Raw genomic sequence first — 23,132 nt, 5'->3', positions numbered from 1 at the left:
TGCCACCTTGCCCAGCTAGTTTTTTTGTATTTTTAGTAGAGACGGGGTTTCACCGTGTTAGCCAGGATGGTCTCGATCTCCTGACCTCGTGATCCGCCCATCGCGAAAAATATCGTTTGAGAATTAAAACAATAATAGCATATAACATCTGAGTTTCAACACTGTAAATTATAAGCTAATTTATACTCAGTAATATGAATTAGAATTAAATTATCTTTACAGCAAAAGAAAAATTAAACTTCAGATTAAGTGAAAGATTTTTTAAATCATAAAGTTTTAAAATAACGGTATACAGCTGACAGTGATAATATCTCAGTTTTGACTTTTCATTGTCAAAACTAAAACTGACTTCATTAAGTGCACTTAATACAAATAAACCCACTATTCAGCAATGTAAACATATACACACAATACATACCTTTGTTTCTGAAATTAAATGGTTTTGTGAATGTTAAAGTTTATTATCTATCATAGACAATAAGAGACAAAAGTCACCTGTCACAGAAACAATATTAAGTAATCTTCTCATGGTCTGGGGACTGATGTCACTGAACCAGTCCTCGGTAACCAGCAGTTTTGTAAGATCAAAGGACATCTGGCGAGTGATGGTCCTCTGCATCTGCCTTCTTCGGTAAGTGTCCTGAAACAGCACATCATCAGTGAGAAGGAACCCATGCGTCCAGTCTAGGAACTTAAGGCTTTTTGAGATGTTAATAAATGTTTATAACAACAAAAATTCCAAAGTTTTAGTCAAAGAGGAATATCATACACTAATAAATTATCATCCGTGAGGTAGAATCTTCACAAAGCAATTGTAAAGTCATATTCACAGCAACTGCATGAAATGCTACGGTTTAGCTTCAGATGCATTTTAAGTTACAGTGGTACAGTTAGAGGAAGCTCAATGCCTTTACGATTATAAGTAAGCAGAATTGTGTACAGAGAATGATATTCAAACTCCATGGGGTCTGGCTATTTATAGGAACCCTTAAATAATACAGCGAATAAGCCCTTGTCTGGTTTTAAGGATTCAGCATTTTGATTTTTAGGTTATTATTATTATTAGACAGGGTCTCTCTCTGCTACCCAGGCTGGAGTACAGTAGGGCAATCACAGCTCATGCCACCTGGATGTTCTGGGCTTGGGCAATCCTCCCACCTCAGCCTTCTGAGTAGTTGGGACTACAGGCATGCACAACCACACTCAGCTAATTTTTATTCCTATTTTATGTAGAGGGTGTGACTACGTTGCCCAGGCTGGTATCGAACTCCTGGTCTCAAGTGATCCTCCCACTTCATCCTCCCAAAGTGCTAGGATTACAGGCATGAGCACTGTCCCTGGCCTGATGTTTAGGTTATCTTAAAGCATGTGAAAACTATGTCAAAGGGACAGCCTCTCTAACTATCCTCACATCTCCATATGAACGAAAGGCACTCTACAGGGTGGATGGCTAAAGGAATTCCATCTCATAAGAGGAGGAACAGGTACAACCAAGGTGTGCTCTTGTCTAAGGTCCTGATGCACGGGAAGGATGGATGCAACCATGCGGCACCCAAGGATGCCAGGCAAGAAATTAAAAATGATAAGTTATATACGCCTCTGAATTTAGTGCTGTCAACTGTCATTCATCATATTAACTTTGCATCCATATCTGTGAAGGGTAGAGGCATAAAATCAAAATGTCACTGAAGACTTTTTTTTAAAAGTAAAACATCCAAACTTAATGGCAGCAAATCAGAAAAAAACACAAGGCCAATAGTAACCCAACTTCACTGAGTGTGAGTGGCACTGTCACAACTGCCCTGCAAGTGATTATCTCCCTGTCATATGCATACAGACATATACACAGAACATGCTCTCGTTCCATACAAACAAGATGGGGAGGTCAGGGACAATCAGTGTGTTGAAGGAGAAACCCCCAGTGGCTGGGAAGGACACAAGTTACTATGTGGTAGAGAAAAAAGAGTGAGCATCCCACAAGCATTTAGGGAAGGACGGCCAACAGGAGACAAAGCCAGGAGTTTTCTCACACTACAAACCTTTCTCCCCTACTGCTATGGTGGCAACAGGCATAGCTCAACCTGACCAGGAATGAACACAGTGGTTCTCAACCCTGGATGAAATCATTGGGCAAGCTTTAAGATCTGAGGGATCAGGAGCAGCACCTGGGCTGAGAACAGGTTGGGACCCCTATACGAAGTACAGTTGTTAGGGTTCTAGGTGCGAACATTCCCTGAAACACATGAAGCTGAAAGGGAATTCAATGATAATGTTTATTTGAAGAGCTTAATGCAATATTTACAAAATATTACTTAAGTGGCATCATCTTAATTTTATTTGTATTCAAATAAATAGCAATACAAACATACAGATCGAAACCAACGGCATCTTACCCGTCTATTGAGAGCTGTCTTGCTACCAAGTTTTGTCATCTCCCCAAGGCTGTTCTGTGAAACTCTCCTGTCAGCATCTTCCTGTATCCCTTAAAGAATTTATCAAGACAGCATCACTTACACCAAAATTCTGTTGTATATGATATTTAAAGAAATGTGAAATCACAACATTTTTCAAGGTAAAAAAGAGAGTCGCCATAAAGAAACGACAAAACTATTTCAAACTCAAAGTACTTTAGGAGCCTGAGCTTTACCTGTAGTATCTGAGCATGGAACGTCCCCATTTGTTGCTGAAGTTACGAGAAATTTTCTTGCATTGCTCAGTCCACGACTATTAAGGAACACAGGCAAATGCACTATGTTGCGCATGTAGTCATGGCCATTTATGTTCGAATCCCGAAGCACACTATTGAGGTTCTGGTTAATTGCCTTTATGATAATATGTGGATCACTTGCAAAAATGGCAATGAAAGGGCCTTTTGAAAACAGAACTCGGACCTGTGGTAGAAGACATGTACAGTTGTGACACACATTTTAATTGTCCAAAAGAATAAGGCATCTCTTCAAAATATGTGCTATCTTTTGGTGACTCTATTTCTAAACTACTATTTCTTGTTCATCAAAACTTATTCTGTACAGAAGCAAAGTTTATTGACAGCTCAGTCTAGGTTTGTTGTCATCTAACATGGATAAAATCTGCAAAGAAAATTTATACTGTCCTTCTTTCAGACATTTACGATCTGCTAAAGAGATAAATCAACACACATGAGAAATATTCATGCATACACATGAGGTACTGGGCACACTGGTCTCTGCCCAAAGTCAAACCACTATTGCTCATAACATACCTTACAGAGAGCCCCACTGATGTACTTGCTTTAACTAAAAAAAATCCTACAAATTCCGTGGCTTCCTGTGTTATCTTGGATTCTAACCATAACTATCTGCAAAGAAAAGCTTGAGCCACACTGTAGACTTAAGAGATGCTCTGTTCGTTTTTTTTCTCACAGTGCCATTAAGCTAAAATTATTTACATCTCTTCGTGACTAAACAATTATTCTTTCTATGTTTCTGCGTAAAGAATGGTTGTTTTTACAAAAGAAAAATCACCAAATGAATAGGAACTACTCAAATAAAAACCAATTCCATTCTATTTTTAGGTATTTGTGAAGTCACACATTCTCTCAAGTGCCACAACATAACAATGGCGACTTTTGAGGTGGCGCAAACGTACAGTGTCCAGCATCTGAAGGACTTTGTCCTGTTCACAGGCATCTAATCCATCGATGATGACGACCAGCCTTGTCTGATTCTGAGTGAAGCTGTCAATGGTTTTTGCCATCCTGGCCATCAATTCTACTTCACATTTAAGAACCTGTATTGCAAAGGAAGGTACAGAAAGCACTGAAGGAAGATCCAAGAAGCTTAAACATACTTCTTAGAAAGTGTGATAGAAAGTCATCTAATAGGAACAGAAGACATTCAAAGTCCATGCTGCCAGTTGTGGTTCCACTTAAAATAAGAGCAAGTACTTCACAATTTACCAAGTGACTACACATAAATTACAGCAGCTGATCCTCAGAATGACACTGTGGGATAGACACTACCACATCTGTTCTAAAAAGAACAAACTGGGTTGAGTGACTAACTTGCCAAGGTCAGAGGCTCTGAATGTCAAAAGATTCAGATCTGGGTGCAAATCCAAATGATCGAAGCACTACACTGCTGCTGGCTCTGTGATGGCATCTGACCTTGACCCCAGGAATGAGCTGCAGAATTCTATAACGTTCCTTTCACTTTGAAAAACAAAATCCTATATTATTTATTTTGGTGGTTCAATTTGCTATTTTTAAAAACAGATCTCTTTACTGGGCTCTAGAGGAACTTATATTATTAGATAGTAGTTGCTAACTCTTTCAAATAACTTATAAAAGTCTATTTTATAAAAACATGCTATTGTTATAATGTTTCTCACTCCAAATATGTACTCCCACTGGAAAAATCTGGAATAGAACTCAAAACAAATAAAAGGACTGCTGGTTTCTGGTTCTACATATATGTAAACACTTTAGAAGTGGCCACTCCTTGATTATGTATGCTTATACATGTGTGTGTGGGGGGGGTGTGTGTATAATGTGCATATTTAATATGTATGCTTGTATATGTAAATGAAATTAAGGACAACAACGATACTGGAGATGGGAGAGAGAAATTAGGATTATTTTGCTTTTATAAGATAAACTACCTGAGAAGTGATACAATATTACTTGAAAGTGGGCTTGGATTCGTTGTAAATGCATATTGCAAACTGTAGGGCAACCACTCAAAAACAAGTTTAAAAAAAAGTACAATTGATATGCTAAGAAAGGTGAGAAAATGGAATCATATAAAACACTCAATAAAAGCATAAAAGACAAAAAGAAAGCAGAGGACAAAAATAGGAAGAAATAGAGCAACAAATAGAAAACAGTAGCAAATGCAATGGATATTAATTCATCTAAATCAATTATCCCTTTGAACGTCAGTGTTCTAAAGATACCAATTAGAAGAAAGAGATGTCAGAGATGATCAAAAAACAAGAGCTAATTTTGTTTTCTATAAGAAACCCACCTTACATAAAAAGACACATGTAGATTAAAAGTAAATGAATGGAGAAAGATATACCAACACCAATCAAAAGAGAGTGGGAGTAACTATATTAATTTCAGACAGACAGAGTAGACTTCAAAGCAAGGAAAGTAACTGGGATTAAAGAGGGGCATTACATAACCACAAAGGAGCTGATTCTCTAAGGAGACATAACAATCCTAAACATTTACATATCTAAGAACAGAGAATCAAAATATATAAAACAAAAGCTGACAGAACTGCAAGAAGAAATAAATACACTATCATAGCTGGAGACCTCAACACCATTCTACAAGGACAGATGCAGCAGTCATAAAACCAGTTAAGGACGCAGTTCAGCTCAACACCACCATCAATCAACTTGGTGTAACAGACATCTACAGCTACTTCATCCAAAAAAAAAAAATTCACATAAAGCATTCACCAAGATGGACCACATTCTGAGCCATAAAACACACCATAACAAATTTTTTTTTTTTTCTTTTTTTTTTGAGACGGAGTCTCGCTCTGTCGCCTGAGCTGGAGTGCAGTGGCACAATCTCAACTCACTGCAAGCTCCACTTCCCAGGTTCACGCCATTCTCCTGCCTCGGCCTCCTGAGTAGCTGGGGCTACAGGCACCCACCACCCTGCCTGGCTAATTTTTTGTATTTTTAGTAGAGACGGGGTTTCACCATGTTAGCCAGGATGGTCTCGATCTCCTGACCTCATGATTAACCCACCTCGGCCTCCCAAAGTGCCGGGATTACAGGCATGAGCCACCGCGCCCAGCAACAAATTTAAAATAGAAATCATGCATAACTAGAAATCAAAAACAGAAAGATAATTGGAAAATCCCAAAACATGTACAGATTTTAAAACACACTTCCAAATAACACATGGGTCAAAGAAAAAAAATCTCAAGAGAAATTTTAAAATATTTTGAACTAAATGAAAACAGCAACACAACTTATCAAAATTTGTGGGATGCAGCAAAAGAACTGCTAAGAAGAAAACGTATAGCACTGAATGCATGTATTAGTAAAGAATAAAGATATAAAATCAATAATCTGGCTGGGTGCAGTGGCTCATGCCTGTAATCCCAGCACTTTGGGAGGTCAAGCAGGGTGGAGCACTTGAGCTCAGGAGTTCGAGACCAGTGTGGGCAACACGATGAAACTCTAACTCTATAAAAATTAGCCAGGCGTGCTGGCATGTTGCCTGTGGTCCCAACTACTCGGCAGGCTGAGGTGGGAGGATTCCTTAAGCCCAGGGGGCAGAGGTTGCAGTGAGCTGGGATCGCACCACTGCACTACAGCCTGGGCAACAGAGTAAGATTCCATCTCAAAAAATAAATAAATAAAACTAAAATAAAATTAATAATCTAAGTTTCCACCTCAGGAAAGCAGAAAAAGAAGAGCAAATTAAATGCAAAGTAATCAGAAGAAAAGAAATAATAAAAACCAAAACAGAAATAAAACAATGAAACCAAAAGCTAGTTAGGTCAAAAGGTAAACACAACCAGTAAGCCTTGGACTAACTAAGATGAAAGAAGAGGGAACACAAATTCAGAGTAACAGCACATGAAAGAGAGGTTATCACTTTAGACCTCATGGAAAAAATAGGAGAATAAAGGGATACTACGAACAACTCTATGCCCACAAATTTGATAACTTAGATAAACGGACCAGTTCTTTGAAAGACATAATTTGCCAAAATTCATAAGAACAGGCCTGTATCGACTGAAGAAATTGCATCAGTAATAATTTTTTCAAAACAGAAAGCACCAGGCCCAGAAGGGTTCATGAGTGAAGTCTACCAAGTACTTACAGAAGAAATTATACTAACTCTACATAGCATCTTTCAGAAGACAGAAGCAAAGGGAATGCTTCCTAACTCATTCTATGAAGTCAGCATCACCCTAATACCAAAACCAAAGTCATGACAAGAAAAGCAAACTATAGACCAATATATATCTCATGGGCATAGATGCAAAAATCCTCAACAAAATATTAGCAAATCATATGCAAAATATATAAAAAGAATTATACACCACACTCAAGTGAGATTTATGCCAGGTAGGTAGGGCTGGTTCCACATTCAAAAATCAATTAACGTAATCCATCACATCAACAGACTAAGCTGGGCACAATGGCTCACACCTGTAATCCCAGAACTTTGGGAGGCCAAGGAGGGTGGGTCGCCTGAGGTCAGGAGTTCGAGACCAGCCTGATCAACGTGGTGAAACCCCATCTCTACTAAAAATACAAAATTAGCTGGGCATGGTGGTGCATTCCTGTAATCTTACCAACGTGGGAGGCTGAGGCAGGAGAATCGCTTGAACCTGGGAGGCGGAGGTTGTAGTGAACTCAGATGGTACCACTGTACTCCTGCACTCCAGCCTGGGCAACAAGAGTGAAACCAGTCTTTAAAAAAAAAAAAGACTGAAGAAGAAAGATCACATGATCATATACAGAAAAAGCCAACACCCATTCATGATAGAAACTCTCAGTAAACTAGAAACAGAGAGGAATTTCTTCAACTTGATAAAGAATATCCATAGTTAACATCATACTTAATGGTGAGAACATGAGAACATATACTAAGATCAGGAACGAGGCAAGGATGTCCCTTTCCTTACCACTCCTTTTCAACATAGTACTGGAAGTCCTAACTAATGCAATAAAACAAACGACAACAACAAAAAAGGAAATAAAAGGTATGAAGATTGGGAAGAAAGAAACCTGTCTTAGTTCACAGGTGACTTGACTCTATGTAGAAAAACTGAAAGAATCAACAACAAAAAAACCTCCTGGGACTAACAAACAATTATAGCAAGGTTTCAGATTAATGTACAAAATTTGATCACTTTCCTACATATCAGCAATGAACAAGTCAAACATGATATTAAGAACACAATTACTATCTATATTAACACTGCAAAAAATGAAATAGGTATAAATCTAACAAAATATGTATAAGATCTATATGAGAAAACTACAAAACTCTTGAAGGAAATCAAGGAAGAACTAAATAAATGAGGAGATATTCCATGTTCATGGATAGGAAGAGTCAATACTTGACCTATAGATTTAATGCAATCTCAATGAAAATCCCAGCAAGTTATTTAAGGTGAATCAAAAGTTCCTATGAGGAGAAAAAGACCCAGAATAGCCGACACAGTATTGAAGGAGACTGACACTACCCAACTTCAAGAAAATAAAGCTAGAGTAATCAAACAGTGTGGTATGGGTAAACAAATAGACAAAGAGAAAAGAGCGCCCAGAAACAGACCTACACAAATGTAGTCAATTTGTGTCTTTGATAAGTGGCAAAGGCAATACAATGGAAGAAATAGTCTTTTTAACAAATGGTTCTGGAACAACTGGAAACAAAAAAAAGAAAAGAAAAGGTAAAGAAAGAGAAGACAGGAGAGAGAGGAGAAGAGAAGAGAATAGAAGAGAACAGAAGAAGAAGCAAGGAAGCCAGCAAGAAAGCAAGAAAGAAGAGAATCTAGACACATTCACACTTCACAAAAATTAACTCAAAATAGCTCAAAGACCTAAATGTAAAAATATAAAACACCTACAAAATAACAGAGGATAAAATCTAGATGACTATAGGTTTGGTGTTAACTTTTTAGATAGTACACCACAGCAAGATCCATGAAAGAAAGAATAAGCTAGACGTCATTTAAAATGTCTGTTCTGCAAAAGACACTGTCAAATGAATGAAAAGCAACCCAAAGAATGGGAAAAAATATTTGCAAAAAGCATATCTGATAAAGGACTATTATCCAAAATATACAAAGAACTCTTAAAAGTCAACAATAAGAAAATGAACAACCTGATTGAAAAATAAGCCGAAGACCTTAACAGCGAATTCACCAAAGAAGACATACAGATAGCAAATAAGCACATGAAAATATGCTCCACAACACGTGTAATCAGGGAAATGCAAATTCAAACAATAAGATACCACTGCACACCTATCAGAATGGCCAAAATCCAGAACACCAATAATACCAAATGCTGGTGAGGATGTGATGTGGAGCAAAGGGAGCCTCATTCATTTCTGGTGGGAATGCAAAATAGTACAGCCACCTTGGAAGACAGTTTGGTTGTTTCTAACAAAACGAAACACCATACAAGCTAGCAATCACACTCCTTGGTATTTACTCAAAGGAGTTTTCAACTCCTTTATGTTCACACAAAAGCCTGTACACAAAAGTTTATAGCAGCTTTATTCATACTTGCCAAAACCTGGAAGCAATAAAGATGTCCCTCAGTAGGTAAATGTATAAATGAACTGTGAGATATCCAGACAATGGAGTATGAGCCATGCTAAAAAGAAATGAGCTAGCAAGCCACGAAAAAACACGAAGGGAAACTAACTGCATATGACTATGTGAACAAAGCCAATCGGAAAAGACTACACATGTATGATTCAACTAGATGACGTTCTGGAAAGGGCAAAACTATGGTGATAGGAAAAAGAAATGGTAGCCAGGGATTAGGGAGGAGGGTGGAGGGAAGGGTGAACAGGTGTGAACAGGTGAAGCACAGAAGATTTTGAAGGCAACAAATCTACTCTGTGTAAGACTATAATGGTGGATACATGTTATACATTTGCCCAAGCCCACAGAATGTACCATACCAAGAGTGAACCCTAATGTAAACTAGGGATGCTGGGTGATTATGATGTGTCAACCTAAGTTCGTCAGTTGCAACAAATGTACTGCTCTGGTAGTAATGGTGCTAACTGGGGAGGCTGTGTATGTGTAGGGGAAGTGGGTATATGGGATATCTCTGCACCTCCCACTAAATTTTGCTGTGAACTTAAAACTACCTTAAATTATAGTCTTGAATGAATGAATGAACGAACAAATTAACTAACCTAAAATAAATGCAACACTTTAACACTTAGAGAGTATACTTCCTAAAGCCCAAATGAGCATGGCAGTGGCAGCATATTCACATTACAATTTTTTCTAATAAGCAGTGAGTGCTTACTTTCATGAATCCTTCACTTTTCAATTTATGCAGTTTGGAGGCTGCATTATGGAGGCGTTTTCTTTGGGAATTCAGGAGGGAGTCCAGCACTTGCCACCACGTACGACAGTTCAACACAAAGGCCAATCCCACTATAGATGCGATTGATATGAGGACAGCATTTACAGTCAGATGCTTTGGGTCAACTCTAAATATAGCCAGAAGAGTAATTCCAGATATAATGCAGCCAATGATAAAAAGGAAGATGACAAAAGATGGGAGACAGCAGGTTTTTTTCCATTTCTTTTTACCTGTAATGCAACAAATGGTTTTAATAATTACTAACATATCAAGTATCTAGAAAATCCTAACATTATAGTCACAGTACCTGACGAGTCTAATGTTCAAGGTGTGTTTCATGAAAATAAACTGAACATCCATCCCACCCCCACCCCTTACACACAAAGAAGGAAGGAAGGAAATCCTACCCTGAGTATCTTCAGTCTTGAATACTCGAAAAAGCCTGGTTGCCAAAAAGCCAAACTCTCTTTCACAAGCATCCGAGAGGGTTGCAATCATTTCAGCCAGAGAAGTTTCTCCACCTACACTGGACAGTCTATTGTAATCTGTAAACAAAAACCTTGAAGAAAAGAACAAATCAAACATTACTTTGGTATCTAAAGTAACAAATGACTTAAATGTATGTATGTCATCTTTGTATCATTTACCCTTTATTTTATTTCTCTTTCAAAATGTTGTTTTTTAAATTCCAAGGAGGGAAAAGAATTTGTAATTAGGTAGCTTCCACTTCTAAAATCTTACATACTTTTCTTAGGAAAAAAACAGTAATAAAAGTGAAATATGCAGGGTCATACGAAGTAATTCTGACTAAGGACAGTCGGGGGGAAGTTATGCCAGAACTTAGATGTGGAGTATCGGACACCCCAGCAGATCTGATGACACAGTGGTTAAAAGGTGACACCCGTGTCATGATGTGGCCACCAAGAGTTGCACAAAGAAAGTTTTCTAACACCAACGAAAGAGACTCGAACCCTGAAAAAATAATAATTACATTCATTAAAGAATGTCAAGCCCAGTAATACCATTTAAAAACTCAAGTTTTAGAATGGCTTATTTTATTTATAGCCTCAACATCTACCAGGGATTGAGAAATAGCTGTAAAGTATTCTCTTCACAATTGTTCTTAAAAATTAAGTGAATTATTTGTATTCTGAGTCTCTGAATCATTATTATTTCTGTATTAGTTCCTTTCTCCCTTCCATCTGTAAATTAAACTCTCATCTCAGTCCAGGAGATAAGCACTGCTCTCAGAATACAATCTGTATTATACTGTGTGGTCTTGATGATGCTATTTTAATTTTTCTAACTGAAAAAAAAAATTACCACCTCATTAATTAGACTGGTTTCCTTATTTTCTGTAAAAACATTCTCCCAATTATTTTATTCTGTTTTCCTTTTAACTTTTTCACTTTTAAATCCTTTTCTTAATACTTAATTCTACATGCTAGTTACTTAAAAGTTTTCACCTTTATTTTTCTCTTATATTCAGTTTTAATATTTTATCTGATTTGGCCTATTTATTTTCATCTTAAATTACACTTATTTTTTCTTATAATTTAAAACTGTTTCATCTTTTAATGCTTTTTATTTATTTATTTAGAGACAGGGTCTCACTTTGTCGCCCAGGCTGGAGTGCAGTGGCATGATCTTGGCTCACTGTACCCTCAACCTCCCAAGCTTAAGCAGTCTTCCCACTTCAGCCTCCCAAGGCACGTGCCACCACACCCAGCTAATTTTTCTGTTTTTTGTAGAGATGGGGTTTCGCCATTACCCAGGCTTGCTGTGAACTCCTGAGTGCAACCAATTGCCCGCTTCAGCCTCCCACAGTGCTTGGATTACAGGTGTGAGCCACCACATCTGGCCTTAATACAATTTAAATTCTTATATTGCTTACTTCCACTGAATTTCTTTTGCTTTTAATTTTCTAGCCTTTTTTTTCTTTTTCCATTTTACTTTCCTCTGGAGTCCTCTACCTTTCCTTTATTCCTGGACTTAAACATTTTTCATCTTTTCTGTTTTCTCATAAATTTCCTACTTAGTATGAATAATAATTTTAGATAGACATGTGAATATATTTCCTGAGCTGAGAAAAGCACAGCTCAGAGAAAGGAGCTGGGTTTCCCCAGGTTAACTGCTCACATAAGGAGGGGCCAAGTCTCCAACCAGGAGCCCTCTGGGAACCAAGGCCATTGGCTGGACCCTTCCTCCATCCAGTGCTCTCTTCAAAGTGTGTTCCAAAGGACGGTAACAGGTGACATAACAGGGAGAAAAGGTTTATGCTCAAATAAAATTTGGTAAATAAAGGTTAAACAGGTTTTTTTATGGAAAGGTGAAGCACAGATCCTTTAACGTACAAGAGGGATACATAATCTGAAGTGTTTCCCACAGTATTTGACCAGGGCATGTTTTTACTTTTGTATGTAAAAGGTTCCAGGTACCAATGTTTTTTGGAACATACATTGAGAAATTATACTCTATAAACTTTTTTTTTTTTTTGAGATAGAGTTTCATTCTCGTCACCCAGGCTGGAGTACAATGGCACAATCCTGGCTCGCTGCAACCTCTGCCTCCCGGGTTCAAGCGATTCTCCTGCTTCATCCTTCCAAGTAGCTGGGATTATGGGAATGCACCATGACGCCCCCTCTAGTTTTGTATTTTTAGTAGAGATGGGGTTTCACCATGTTGGGCAGGCTGGTCTCGAACTCCTGACCTCAGGTGATCTGCCCACCTCGGCCTCCCAAAGTGCTGGTATTGCAAGGGTGAGTCACCGTGCCCGGCCCCTATAAATTTTTTGAAGTGAAAAATATTTTTTCCTGAATCTCACTGAACATTTCTTCTGTCAAATGGAACAACTCACCTCACAGGTAAAGCTTTAGTAGTCTGCTCTGGCAACTCAGGCGGATTCACAAACATCAATTTAAGAAGGAGTTCCAAATATCCAATATGTCTTGCCAATCTAGTGCTGAGGACCCAGGCCCAATTCCAACTCTCTCCTTCTCTTCGTCCACCAAAGTAAATGACAACTGAAATTCACAGTTTAAAAAAGTTATCCAAAGCAGTCATCAGTCAAGCAGATCTTTTCTCCAAAGATCAAATATCAAGCGATGACAGCTAAGCTTACATAGCTTTCTATGGTCCCATACTATTTCCTAACTACTCCTCAAAGAATTCCATTAACCTCCCCTAAGATACAGAAGATAAGAAAAACGAAAAGTAAACTGACTAAAATATGCCTTAAACAGGAACATAACTGCAGTTCAGATTCAAATGCAAATGACTCTGGATTTATCACTATTTGCAACTGGTAAAGTTGGTTATCAGTTTCTCTTACAGTAAATCTATTTCCTTTCTTGCAACTGAAGACACCCCCAAGAATAGGGATTATATTATATTTTTTTACTTTGCTTTTAGATAAAATTAAAAGTACAGACTTGGTCAAAATGCTCAAGAGCACGCCACTGATGACTAAGAAGCCTTTTTTTCAGAAAAAGGATTTAAATATAAATCATTAATTAAAGTAAGTATAATAATCAAGGGTCTTGCTTCAAGATTAACAAGTAGTACATTAGTTTATAAGCTACTTCTGCCAAGTTGTGAGCAATGTTCCTTTAGGAAAATTCATGAAGTAGCAAAAAGGTCAATTTTCTCACCCTATTAGTGAAAATCACATACAGGTTTTCAAAGACATATAAAGATAATGTTTTTTTCTTTATCTATGAATCTTAACATTTTCTCCATTTTTGAAAAAGATAAAAAGCAAAGACTTACTAAAGAATATATACAAGAGAGCCAAGAAGCTCAATGACACTGCTATTCCAAGATTCGGATGGACCGTGAAGGCAAACAATAAACCAAGCCCTCCACAAAGTAGCAGGGTAAGAAACACTACAAGCCACGAGAACTGAAAGAGAGGCTCAATCTGTTGTCCGGCGAAGGTTTTCATTTCATCTGAAAGATAATTTAGTATGAAACCTTATTCCTGTTTTAAGAAATACAACTTTTTTTTTTTTTTTGGAGACGGAGTCTTGCTCTGTCGCCCGGGCTGGAGTGCAGTGGCCGGATCTCAGCTCACTGCAAGCTCCGCCTCCCGGGTTTACGCCATTCTCCTGCCTCAGCCTCCCGAGTAGCTGGGACTACAGGCGCCCGCCACCTCGCCCGGCTAATTTTTTGTATTTTTTAGTAGAGATGGGGTTTCACTGGGTTAGCCAGGATGGTCTCGATCTCCTGACCTCGTGATCCGCCCATCTCGGCCTCCCAAAGTGCTGGGATTACAGGCTTGAGCCACCGCACCCGGCCAAGAAATACAACTTTTAATACGATTTGCAGTTTTCACATTTTCAATGTAAACATTTACTGGGCACTTTACTAGGTCCCTAGACAGAATACTGCTACTTAACCATTTTAACCAGTGTTCTCTTGCCAAGATGAACATCTCACCCCCAGGAACACAGCTAGGCCTGAATCACCACCCTCTCCTGCTTCACGTGGAGGATGTACAAAATCCCTTCTCATATACTCCCACCTGTCAAGATTTTCTTGAGATTTTTTGTGGTTTGCATCAACACAAACATTACGCATACGCATATTGTTTCCACATGCAAAAATAATACTCTATATCTTCAAACTACATATCACCACCATTCCACTGTGATCCTCCTCATCCCTTCTCCCTCCAATCACATTTGAGAATACTGTGCTTAAAGGTGCATGTTGAACCCAAAGGAGCCCCACACAAGTCATTCTTTGTACAAAACTTGGGGAAATTTTTACAGGCAATACTGAAACCTATCCTTGAAGAATGAGCACGATTTTGCCAAGCAAAAGGCATACGTAGTAGGTGGGTGATAGTGAGGCCAGCTAAGAAGTTGCTTATAGTGGGAGCAATCTGGGAAACGCGTGTGGTCTGTTCTTGCAAGAGTAAACAGTCCTCTGTGACTGAAGCTGGGGCACATGCCAGAGGTGGTGCTGGCAGAGGGACCATGCAAACTGACAAGTCTGTGAAGGGCCTGAAAAAACCTGCCAGCAAGGGCTTTTATGTAGGTTTATCACGCAACTGGATCTGCTTTAGAAAGAGAACTCAAACGACCGTGTGAAGGACCAACCAGAGGGGAGTTCATCTCAGTAAACCGCGTAACACACATGCTCCTACAGAAATCGGTCTTCCTCTTTATTTCAGAAAAATCCCCAGAGAAAACCTTGTTTTCCATATAGAGACTTTGTATAAGCAAGCTCTTTACCTTCTAGTTTCTTGAGTAAGAAAGATTTCCCACTTCCCCACTGTGCATATAACCCCACACAAATCGGTGGCTGCATGGTCGGCTCACTGAGAATATCTGCTAGGGCACTGCTATATAAATCATATCCAAGCATGTCACCATCTGTTTCAGTAGGAGACAAGTGTCCTGTAATTAAAACACATCATATCTTACGTTAAACAGTGGCATTACTATTAGAAAGGAACACTATTTTCACTTATTGTTTACTTGATTAGAGAGAAAAAAATTATTTCAAATGTTTATAACCATGTAAAGACAGTTTCAGGGAGTCTCTGAGTCTACTCTGACTTGAAAGGCTACCTGATTTAAAATTAAAAAAAAAAAAGTTTCAGAGATTCTTAAATTACAATCATATTTCATAGAACTTAAGATACCTATTAATTATATGATACATCTTTTTATGTATAACTAAGAAAGAACAAAATGCTGCCAAATTGTGACATCATGCTTTCTTGTCCATCACTTACAAGACACATACCAATTTCAGAGATGTTAAATTATGGGAACAGTGTGCATTTTAGAATCAGTAACATATGATGATTAACATAAATGAGTATGTAAAATAAATTTAATATGTGTAATACCTATACAAAGAAAGTTACCAAATGTTACTGAAGAGCATAATAGATAAGAGAAAAAGAAACATTCTATGATTCCAGGCAGAAAGGTTCAGCAATTCTCCCAAATTATTCTGTCACTTCGAGGCAGTTCTAATTAAAAACCCATGAGAATTTTGTTTTAATTGAAAGGAAAGAAGAATGTGTAAGAATAGGAAAAAAAAAATAAAGACTACTGAAGGGTAGTTGTCACTGGAGAAGAATAAAAATGTAAAACAATAATTTGAACATTCTGGAACTCATATAGGATATTAACATAAGTGGCATTTCAAATAAGGCAGAAAAGGATGAATTAGTAAGTAGTGTTGGGAAAGTTTAATCATTCATGAAAAAAATCAAATTAAAATGCTATATACCTCATAGCCTTAACAAAATTTTCTGAAACATTAAAAAATTAAGTAGAAAAAAGTAAAACCATAGAAGTAATAGAAGAAAATACAGGAGAAACTTTAAAAATCTTTGTTTAAAAAGGCTTTTCTTTCTCAATGTAATACTAAGGCCAGAACTGCAGGAAAAGACTAATGAATTACCTACGAAAATGTAAAACTTTTGAATGCGGAATAAAAATCCATGACATCAACCAAGAGTATGCTGAGGGGAGGGGAACGCAGCACACAGGACACACCCAGGATCAATATCCGTAACACAGAAAGACTCTTACATCCGTTTTTTTTAAATATTGAAAACTAAAGAGTGGACAAAGGATACAAAAAGGAAACTGGCAAGAATACAAGTAGCCTATGAATATATTACATATTATCTAAGCCAAAAGGCTGAGAAGCAATAGCCTATAAATATATTACAAGATCTCAATTTCACTAATAATTTTAAAACACAAATTGAAATGAGATTTTTTTTTTTCTTATTTATCTCATTTGCAAAGAGTAAGAGGCTGGAAATACCCAGTGCTAGCAAACTTGTGGGGAATTGTGGTATCTTATACTGCCAGAGGGAGAAAAAATTCTTACAACCATTTTGGAAAGTGTATCAAAACTATGGGCATCCATTGACTTAGGAACTCTACTTGTGGGAATTTACCCTAAGAAAATAATCCTAATTGTACCCCCTGAATCTCTATTTTCAAAAGACAGAAAAAAAATCCTAGAAATAAGAGTCAATGGATATATGTACAAAGGTGTTTGCTGCAGCACTAATTGTTAGCAAAACAAACTAAATATTCACTAATAGAGAACTCAATGTACTATGATGAAAAATTACGCAATAATTAAAATATGATACGTTAAGCTTTCGTAACATAGTATAACTCAATTTTTATTTTTTAAAACTATATATATAGTATGTAACATTTTTATAAGCATAAAGAAAAGCCTGGAGGGTCATTTAAACAATTACAAGTTGGGAGATAGGGGAAAATGGGGAATTTTCACTTTCTGTTATACTCATGTCTTCATTCTTGAAATGTAATTAGTGCACATTACTATTATAATAAGAAAAAATATTTTAAAATACAAAAAGTCTTAAAAAATTAGAATCATGGCCAGGCACAGTGGCTCATGTCTGTAATCCCAGCACTTTGGGAGGCCAAGGTGGGAGGATCGCTTGGCCCCAGACTAGGGAACATGGCAAGACCTCGTCTCTACAAAAAAAAAAAAAAAATTAGCTGGGTGTGGTGGCATGGGCCTGTAGTTCTAAGTACTCAGGAGGCTGAGGTGGGAGGATCGCTTGAGCCCAGGAATTTGAGGTTGCCGTAAGCTATGATTGCATCACTGTACTCCAGCCTGGGCCACAGAGGGAGACCCAGTGCAGTGGTGCGATCTTGGCTCACAGCAATCTCCATCTCCCTGGCTTAAGAGATCCTCCCACCTCAGCCTCCTAAGAAGCTAGGACTACAGGCACACCACCACACACAGCTATTTTTTTAATTTTTTTGTAGAGATGAGGTCTCACTGTACTGCCCAGGCTTGTCTCAAATTCCTGCGCTCAAGCAATCCTCCTGCCTTGGCCTCCTCAAGTGCTGGGATTACAGGCATGAGTCACCATGCCTGGCCTTATTTTCCATACTTTTTAATGGAACATTCATTATTTAAAAGCTCAGTTCGGAGAAAAACTCAATACTTACTGGCTCCAAATATTTGAGTTAAAATACTCTTCTGATGGCTACAGTCAATATTGTAAGGAGTCTCGCCTGCTTTGTTGGGCCTATAAAGTAACCGCCCATCTTTGGGATTTCTTAAAAGCAGTTCTGCCAGTTTCCGGCTCCTTCCACGAATAGCAATATGCAAGGGAGTGTCTCCTTTCTGTGAAATAATAGTAGGAAGCTTGAACGTTCTTATCTTTGTATACAGTGTGCAAAGTAACAATATCCATGTTTCTGTAAAATAACAAACTCTGAACTTTTCTTATTTTTCATATAAAGCACATATATAACATGCATTTTTATCTCTATCTTCCCCATAATTTCTTTCTGTAGCTCCTCACCCAGCTTTGCTCAGATATTATTTCTCCCACAGCCCTCTAGAATGAAGGTCATTCTTTTCTCCTTCCCTTAACTCAGTGAAAGAGGAGAAGCAACAGGCTTTCTCCCTGCAGCTCCTCCTAGGCCATGGGTCCACTTCATTAGTATCCCTCCATCATCCAAATATTTATTGTCCAAGGATGTCAACTACCTTCCTCAACTAATTTAAATTCTATTTCACAGCCTTCTTCATTTGTCTAGAAAGCCTTACAATCCATGCTGATAGCCATCTAACACAAGTAATCTTGCCAGCTCCAGTAACCCTTGTCAACCATTTGCCACAGTGAACCCTTAAATCTCATCACTCTACATTCTCAACCTGAGTCCTCTAGGTACAGCTATCCTCCTCCAACTCTCTCCTCAACTCTTCCATTCTCCTCACCTTTCCACTCTCCTCACCTTTCACTTTTCCCTATCAACCCACCTTCTCTCCTTACTAGCATCTCCAATCACATGAGTGTTCACATCCAACACTAATGAAAGCTAACATGTAAATTTCAAAAGCCCTCTTTGGGCTGCAAAGTGCTCTCCTACTGGTTGCTTCACAAACACCTTAACAAATTAAATTATTGGTTCTCATCCACACTGATCTCCAGGACACTAAATGAAAATGACCTACACATTCTTCCTGTGGCTTCCAAGGCAAGACCTTATCTTGATCTTTTCATCTTCTAGACTCTCCTCCCATGTCCTAAAAAATGTGGCACCATAACTATGCACGAAGTTCACTATATGCAAGGTTCTGTGCTTGGTACTTTGGAGGATATAAAGATGAAAGACAAAACAGTTGCTGACCTTAAGTAGCTTATGTCGTAACAGGAAGAGACTGGATAAACATGCACAATTTAAAAACTGCAGTATGACACACAGCATAAGAGAAGTCCATTTTTGACTGCAGCTTTCATCTTTCTTCACGCTGATCATCTTAGTCACTCCCATACAACTCTCTATCCTAGTAACTAACTGCCAAATTTCCATCACCAGCCTTGATTTCTTGCCCAGATTCCAGTACTAGATTTCCCAATGTCTACTGGCCACAGACGACTGAATGTCTTATCAGCCCTCAAACTAAACATATCCAAACCCAATTTCATCTTCTTTTCACATCTCAATTCCAATTCTCATCCCCAAACCTGTGAGAAGACAAAACAGCAGCAGCAGCACTTCTGCCAGATATAAAAATTCTATAAATGCAGGGAGGATATCAGCACGCTTGGCTGACAGGCTGAAAATAATCAGAAAGCAGTGACGGGCAAGGTAAAAATAACATTAATCATCACTTTTTAAATTGTTTTTATGAAATTCTCTATGAAGATCCAGGTTCAAGACTTTTGTAAGTATGTATCCCAAATTCCAGCAGGATAGTACTTTACCCATCCTCAGTAAGATGTGTTCATGAATCAACAACTGTTCCAACTATCATGTGTATTTGTCAACAAGTATCATGTGCTGACTCTGGGCACAGCAACACACAAACGAATACCAAGGCACAGGCCTTCAAGAAACTTATGAATTAGTATAAAGCAATTACTTAAAATAGCATATTATATAATTAACAAGGCTATATGGAACCTTGAAGAGTCTGGTGGTTCTGTATCGCAAGTTAGGGGACCAGCATCAGATGAGTCAATGGCAGATTGAGAAAAACAGGCATTAGAAGAAATTTTCTAGAAAGCTACACATATTCCATTTTGAAACTCTTCTTTGACTTTATATCTTCTAATCTTTAATATTAAAGTTTCCTTTCTTTGATACGACATTATGTTAATATGGTAATGACAGGGGAGGTGCTGTCATGTTTTAAAATAATATTGTAACTTGGCAAAATGAAACACAAATGCATTGACTCTTGACTCCCTGTTTTTGTTTAATTGCCTTATAACTAACAGAAAAATAAACTTCAATCTGTTATTAATTAGTAAAGCCCTAATCATATTATTCATCAGAGGAGAAAATTTACAATATTATTTCTTACTTCATACATCAATTAGTTCACTTCTACTCTGGGGGAAAATCAGTTTAAAGCACAGAAAGAAATCAGCTTGTTTAAAACAAAAAGAAACTAAGCTGAAAAATCAAATCTATATGAAGTATTAAGTCACTTAGAGCTAAACTTATTATAGAAAATACAAAAAATTTCTCTAAAAGGCTAAAGCAAGGACACGCAGCAGAACAAACACATTATCTCCTGTCAGTGAACATTAATGCCGTCTGCTTTGAGAGTCAGCCTCCTCCAGCCCCTGTGCATTCTTTCCTCCTGTTTATCTGCAATAAGCTCTACCCTGATGAAGGCGGAGCCTCCTCCTCATGTGGTGGTCAATGGCAGTGCCCCACAGCTGCTGTGAGCCATAGAAGGAAAATCGGAAGCAGCTGCATTAATAGCACACTGAGCCTGCCCACTCCTCAGCGTGCTACTGTGTGGGATCCAAATCCCACACAGACATCCCCAGCAAGTCATCTCTCCCCACACAACCTAAAATCAGATCCCCATTAAATCCCCTCCATACAGAGGTCAGTCTACCAACAGCTGTCCATACAGTGTTCTCTCTGCACAGATGTTTTACCTTATCTACAGCAGACACTTTAGCGCCTTTATCTAGTAGCAGCTCCACCACTTCAATATTTCTCATCTTGGTAGCCTTTATAAGTGGCGTCTCACCATCCTGTGGGCGCAAATAAGAACATTTGCCAGATTAATAGTTTGACTCCTGTGTTTAGGTCATACAGATGCACATGTCAAGAAATATCTGACTCTCCTAACAGTCTATATTTAAAACCCCCTCAAGAAAACACAAAAGGAAACAACAAAAAAATGTTTTTCCTTTACAACCACTCATTTGTATCAAAGTGACTTTAAATCACGCAGCCAGGTGTGGGACCTGCCCCACCTGCTCGTAAGCTACAGCCAGCAGCAGTGGCTGCTTCTGCCCTTCCCCAGGTTCTACCACTGACCTGCGGCAGCTCCCCTCCAGAGGCTACTCCCGTTCTCCCCACCAGCCAACCCACAGCCCAGCCTGTCAACATCCAGGTAAGCCAGTGTCCAGAGTTTTTCAGAAATGTATACCAACATCACTTCAGTTCTCAGTGAAACCTTTTGAAACAAGCAGTATGCCTTCAGAAAACCTCAAAAAAGTTCATGATTGCTTTCAAAACCAAAGGAAGGGAAGCAAGAAGAGACCACAATTCAGCACTTAGTTAGACAAAAATCTCATCAGAAGCCACAAGTAGTCACCCTGGCTGACACCAAGGTCCAAAAGAAAAAGAAAAAAGAGGATTAAGGAGCCACCTGCAAACCAGAAGGCATCTCAGAAATTTTCTACCCTGGGGTACTAGAAGTACCATCATTGATTTAGAAATTGGCTGGTCCTGATCTACAGCTGATGACATGGGATTGTCTTATGGGTGACTATAATTTTGCTTTATTCATTAAGAATTCCTGTCATATCAACCCAGAATTCCAAATATATTTTCCCCATAGAAAACTATTACACATAGGCTAAATAGGAGACCACATTATTAGATAATTTTGTATTTTTTACATGATTTGAGTAAAACAGTTAAAGTGGCTAGTGTAGGGAACCAACCGCCAGTCACAATGGTTGTTTATGTATTCATTTAAAGAGACAGGGTCTCACTCTATTGCCCAGGCTGGACTGGAACTCCTGAGCACACACAATCTCCCCACAAAGGAATGTGTTCTGCCTCCCAGGTAACAGCAGCATAAATGAATTTGGGGGAAATGATCTGTCCGAATAATAACAACTTATGAATAGCTGATATTGCACTTTCTGAAAAGTATTTAATTGAAGTAACAAATATCACACTGTATTTTGCTATGAATACACAAATCCTGAAAGGATACAAAGTTACTCCTCAATTTGACAGGGAATACTACCAGTAAAATCGGTGTAACTCTAACATCAAACAAAGACGATTGAAATAAAATGAATAAAATGAGCAGCACTAACATTCAGCATGAGGTGCTGCTAATAACAGAATAGAAATGCCACTTATACCTTGGTGCATATTTCAGTGTCAGGATTGCACTGTAGGATATCTCTCACCATTGTTGCATTTCCTTTCTCAACAGCCCAATACAAAGCAGTTTTATTGTCCTAGATAATTAAAAAAACACAATCACTTCATATAAGATACAATATTTAAAACTGCCACTTGTAAATACAAAACATCATTTCTGTCAGAAAGCATTCCAACAGGCAGCATGGTAGGAAGTACTATTAATCCTTATGCTATCTTGAAGTTACTTTTGAGAAATTCTTTGTGAAAGAAGTCTAGGAAAACTTCATATTACTTAACCTAAAAAGTAGTAATCCCACATAGTTAATAAAGTAAACGATACTTTTGTGATGTTATCAGATTTCAGGAACACACACTGGGGTAGGAGTCATCAATACCTGAACTCCGTAAACTTGGACAAGTCTTGGACCCTTGGACCCTTAGATTTTCATCTGTAACATGCTGTAGGTATTGCCCAATTTTTCAAAAGATAATGCACGAAAATGTACTTCACAAATACAAGGCATTATCATTTTTAGCTTTCTTAATTTCCATCCATCCCATACCCCTATATTGCCTTGATCAGATCTTTTTTATTTTTTTTTTTTTTTTTATTTGGGGGGGCATTTCCTATTCCCCCCTTAGCCTGCTATGTGATTCTTGTCACTAAAGTGT

At 38.1% G+C, this 23,132-nt stretch overlaps 1 protein-coding gene across 1 annotated transcript in view; it reads right to left on the bottom strand.

The window, feature by feature from the left end:
* Positions 1-23,132, bottom strand: part of KIDINS220 (kinase D-interacting substrate, 220kDa) — a 111,027-nt gene that overhangs the window by 46,967 nt on the left and 40,928 nt on the right. Inside the window, exons 10-21 of the mRNA XM_011960941.1 lie at positions 22,457-22,555; positions 21,005-21,103; positions 18,045-18,222; positions 15,309-15,473; positions 13,840-14,019; positions 12,929-13,094; positions 10,479-10,630; positions 10,012-10,301; positions 3,628-3,768; positions 2,648-2,891; positions 2,394-2,482; positions 496-640 (exon numbers count right to left, since the gene is read on the bottom strand). Of these exons, the coding sequence (XP_011816331.1) occupies positions 496-640; positions 2,394-2,482; positions 2,648-2,891; positions 3,628-3,768; positions 10,012-10,301; positions 10,479-10,630; positions 12,929-13,094; positions 13,840-14,019; positions 15,309-15,473; positions 18,045-18,222; positions 21,005-21,103; positions 22,457-22,555 (1,948 nt within the window). The remainder of the gene's footprint in view (positions 1-495; positions 641-2,393; positions 2,483-2,647; positions 2,892-3,627; positions 3,769-10,011; positions 10,302-10,478; positions 10,631-12,928; positions 13,095-13,839; positions 14,020-15,308; positions 15,474-18,044; positions 18,223-21,004; positions 21,104-22,456; positions 22,556-23,132) is intronic.

This window comes from Colobus angolensis, unplaced genomic scaffold, assembly GCF_000951035.1.
Source record: "Colobus angolensis palliatus isolate OR3802 unplaced genomic scaffold, Cang.pa_1.0 Scaffold53, whole genome shotgun sequence".
NCBI classification, from domain to species: Eukaryota; Metazoa; Chordata; class Mammalia; order Primates; family Cercopithecidae; genus Colobus; species Colobus angolensis.
The sequence above is the reverse complement of the archived record's forward strand: the minus strand, read 5'-3'. Positions and strand labels throughout refer to the sequence as shown.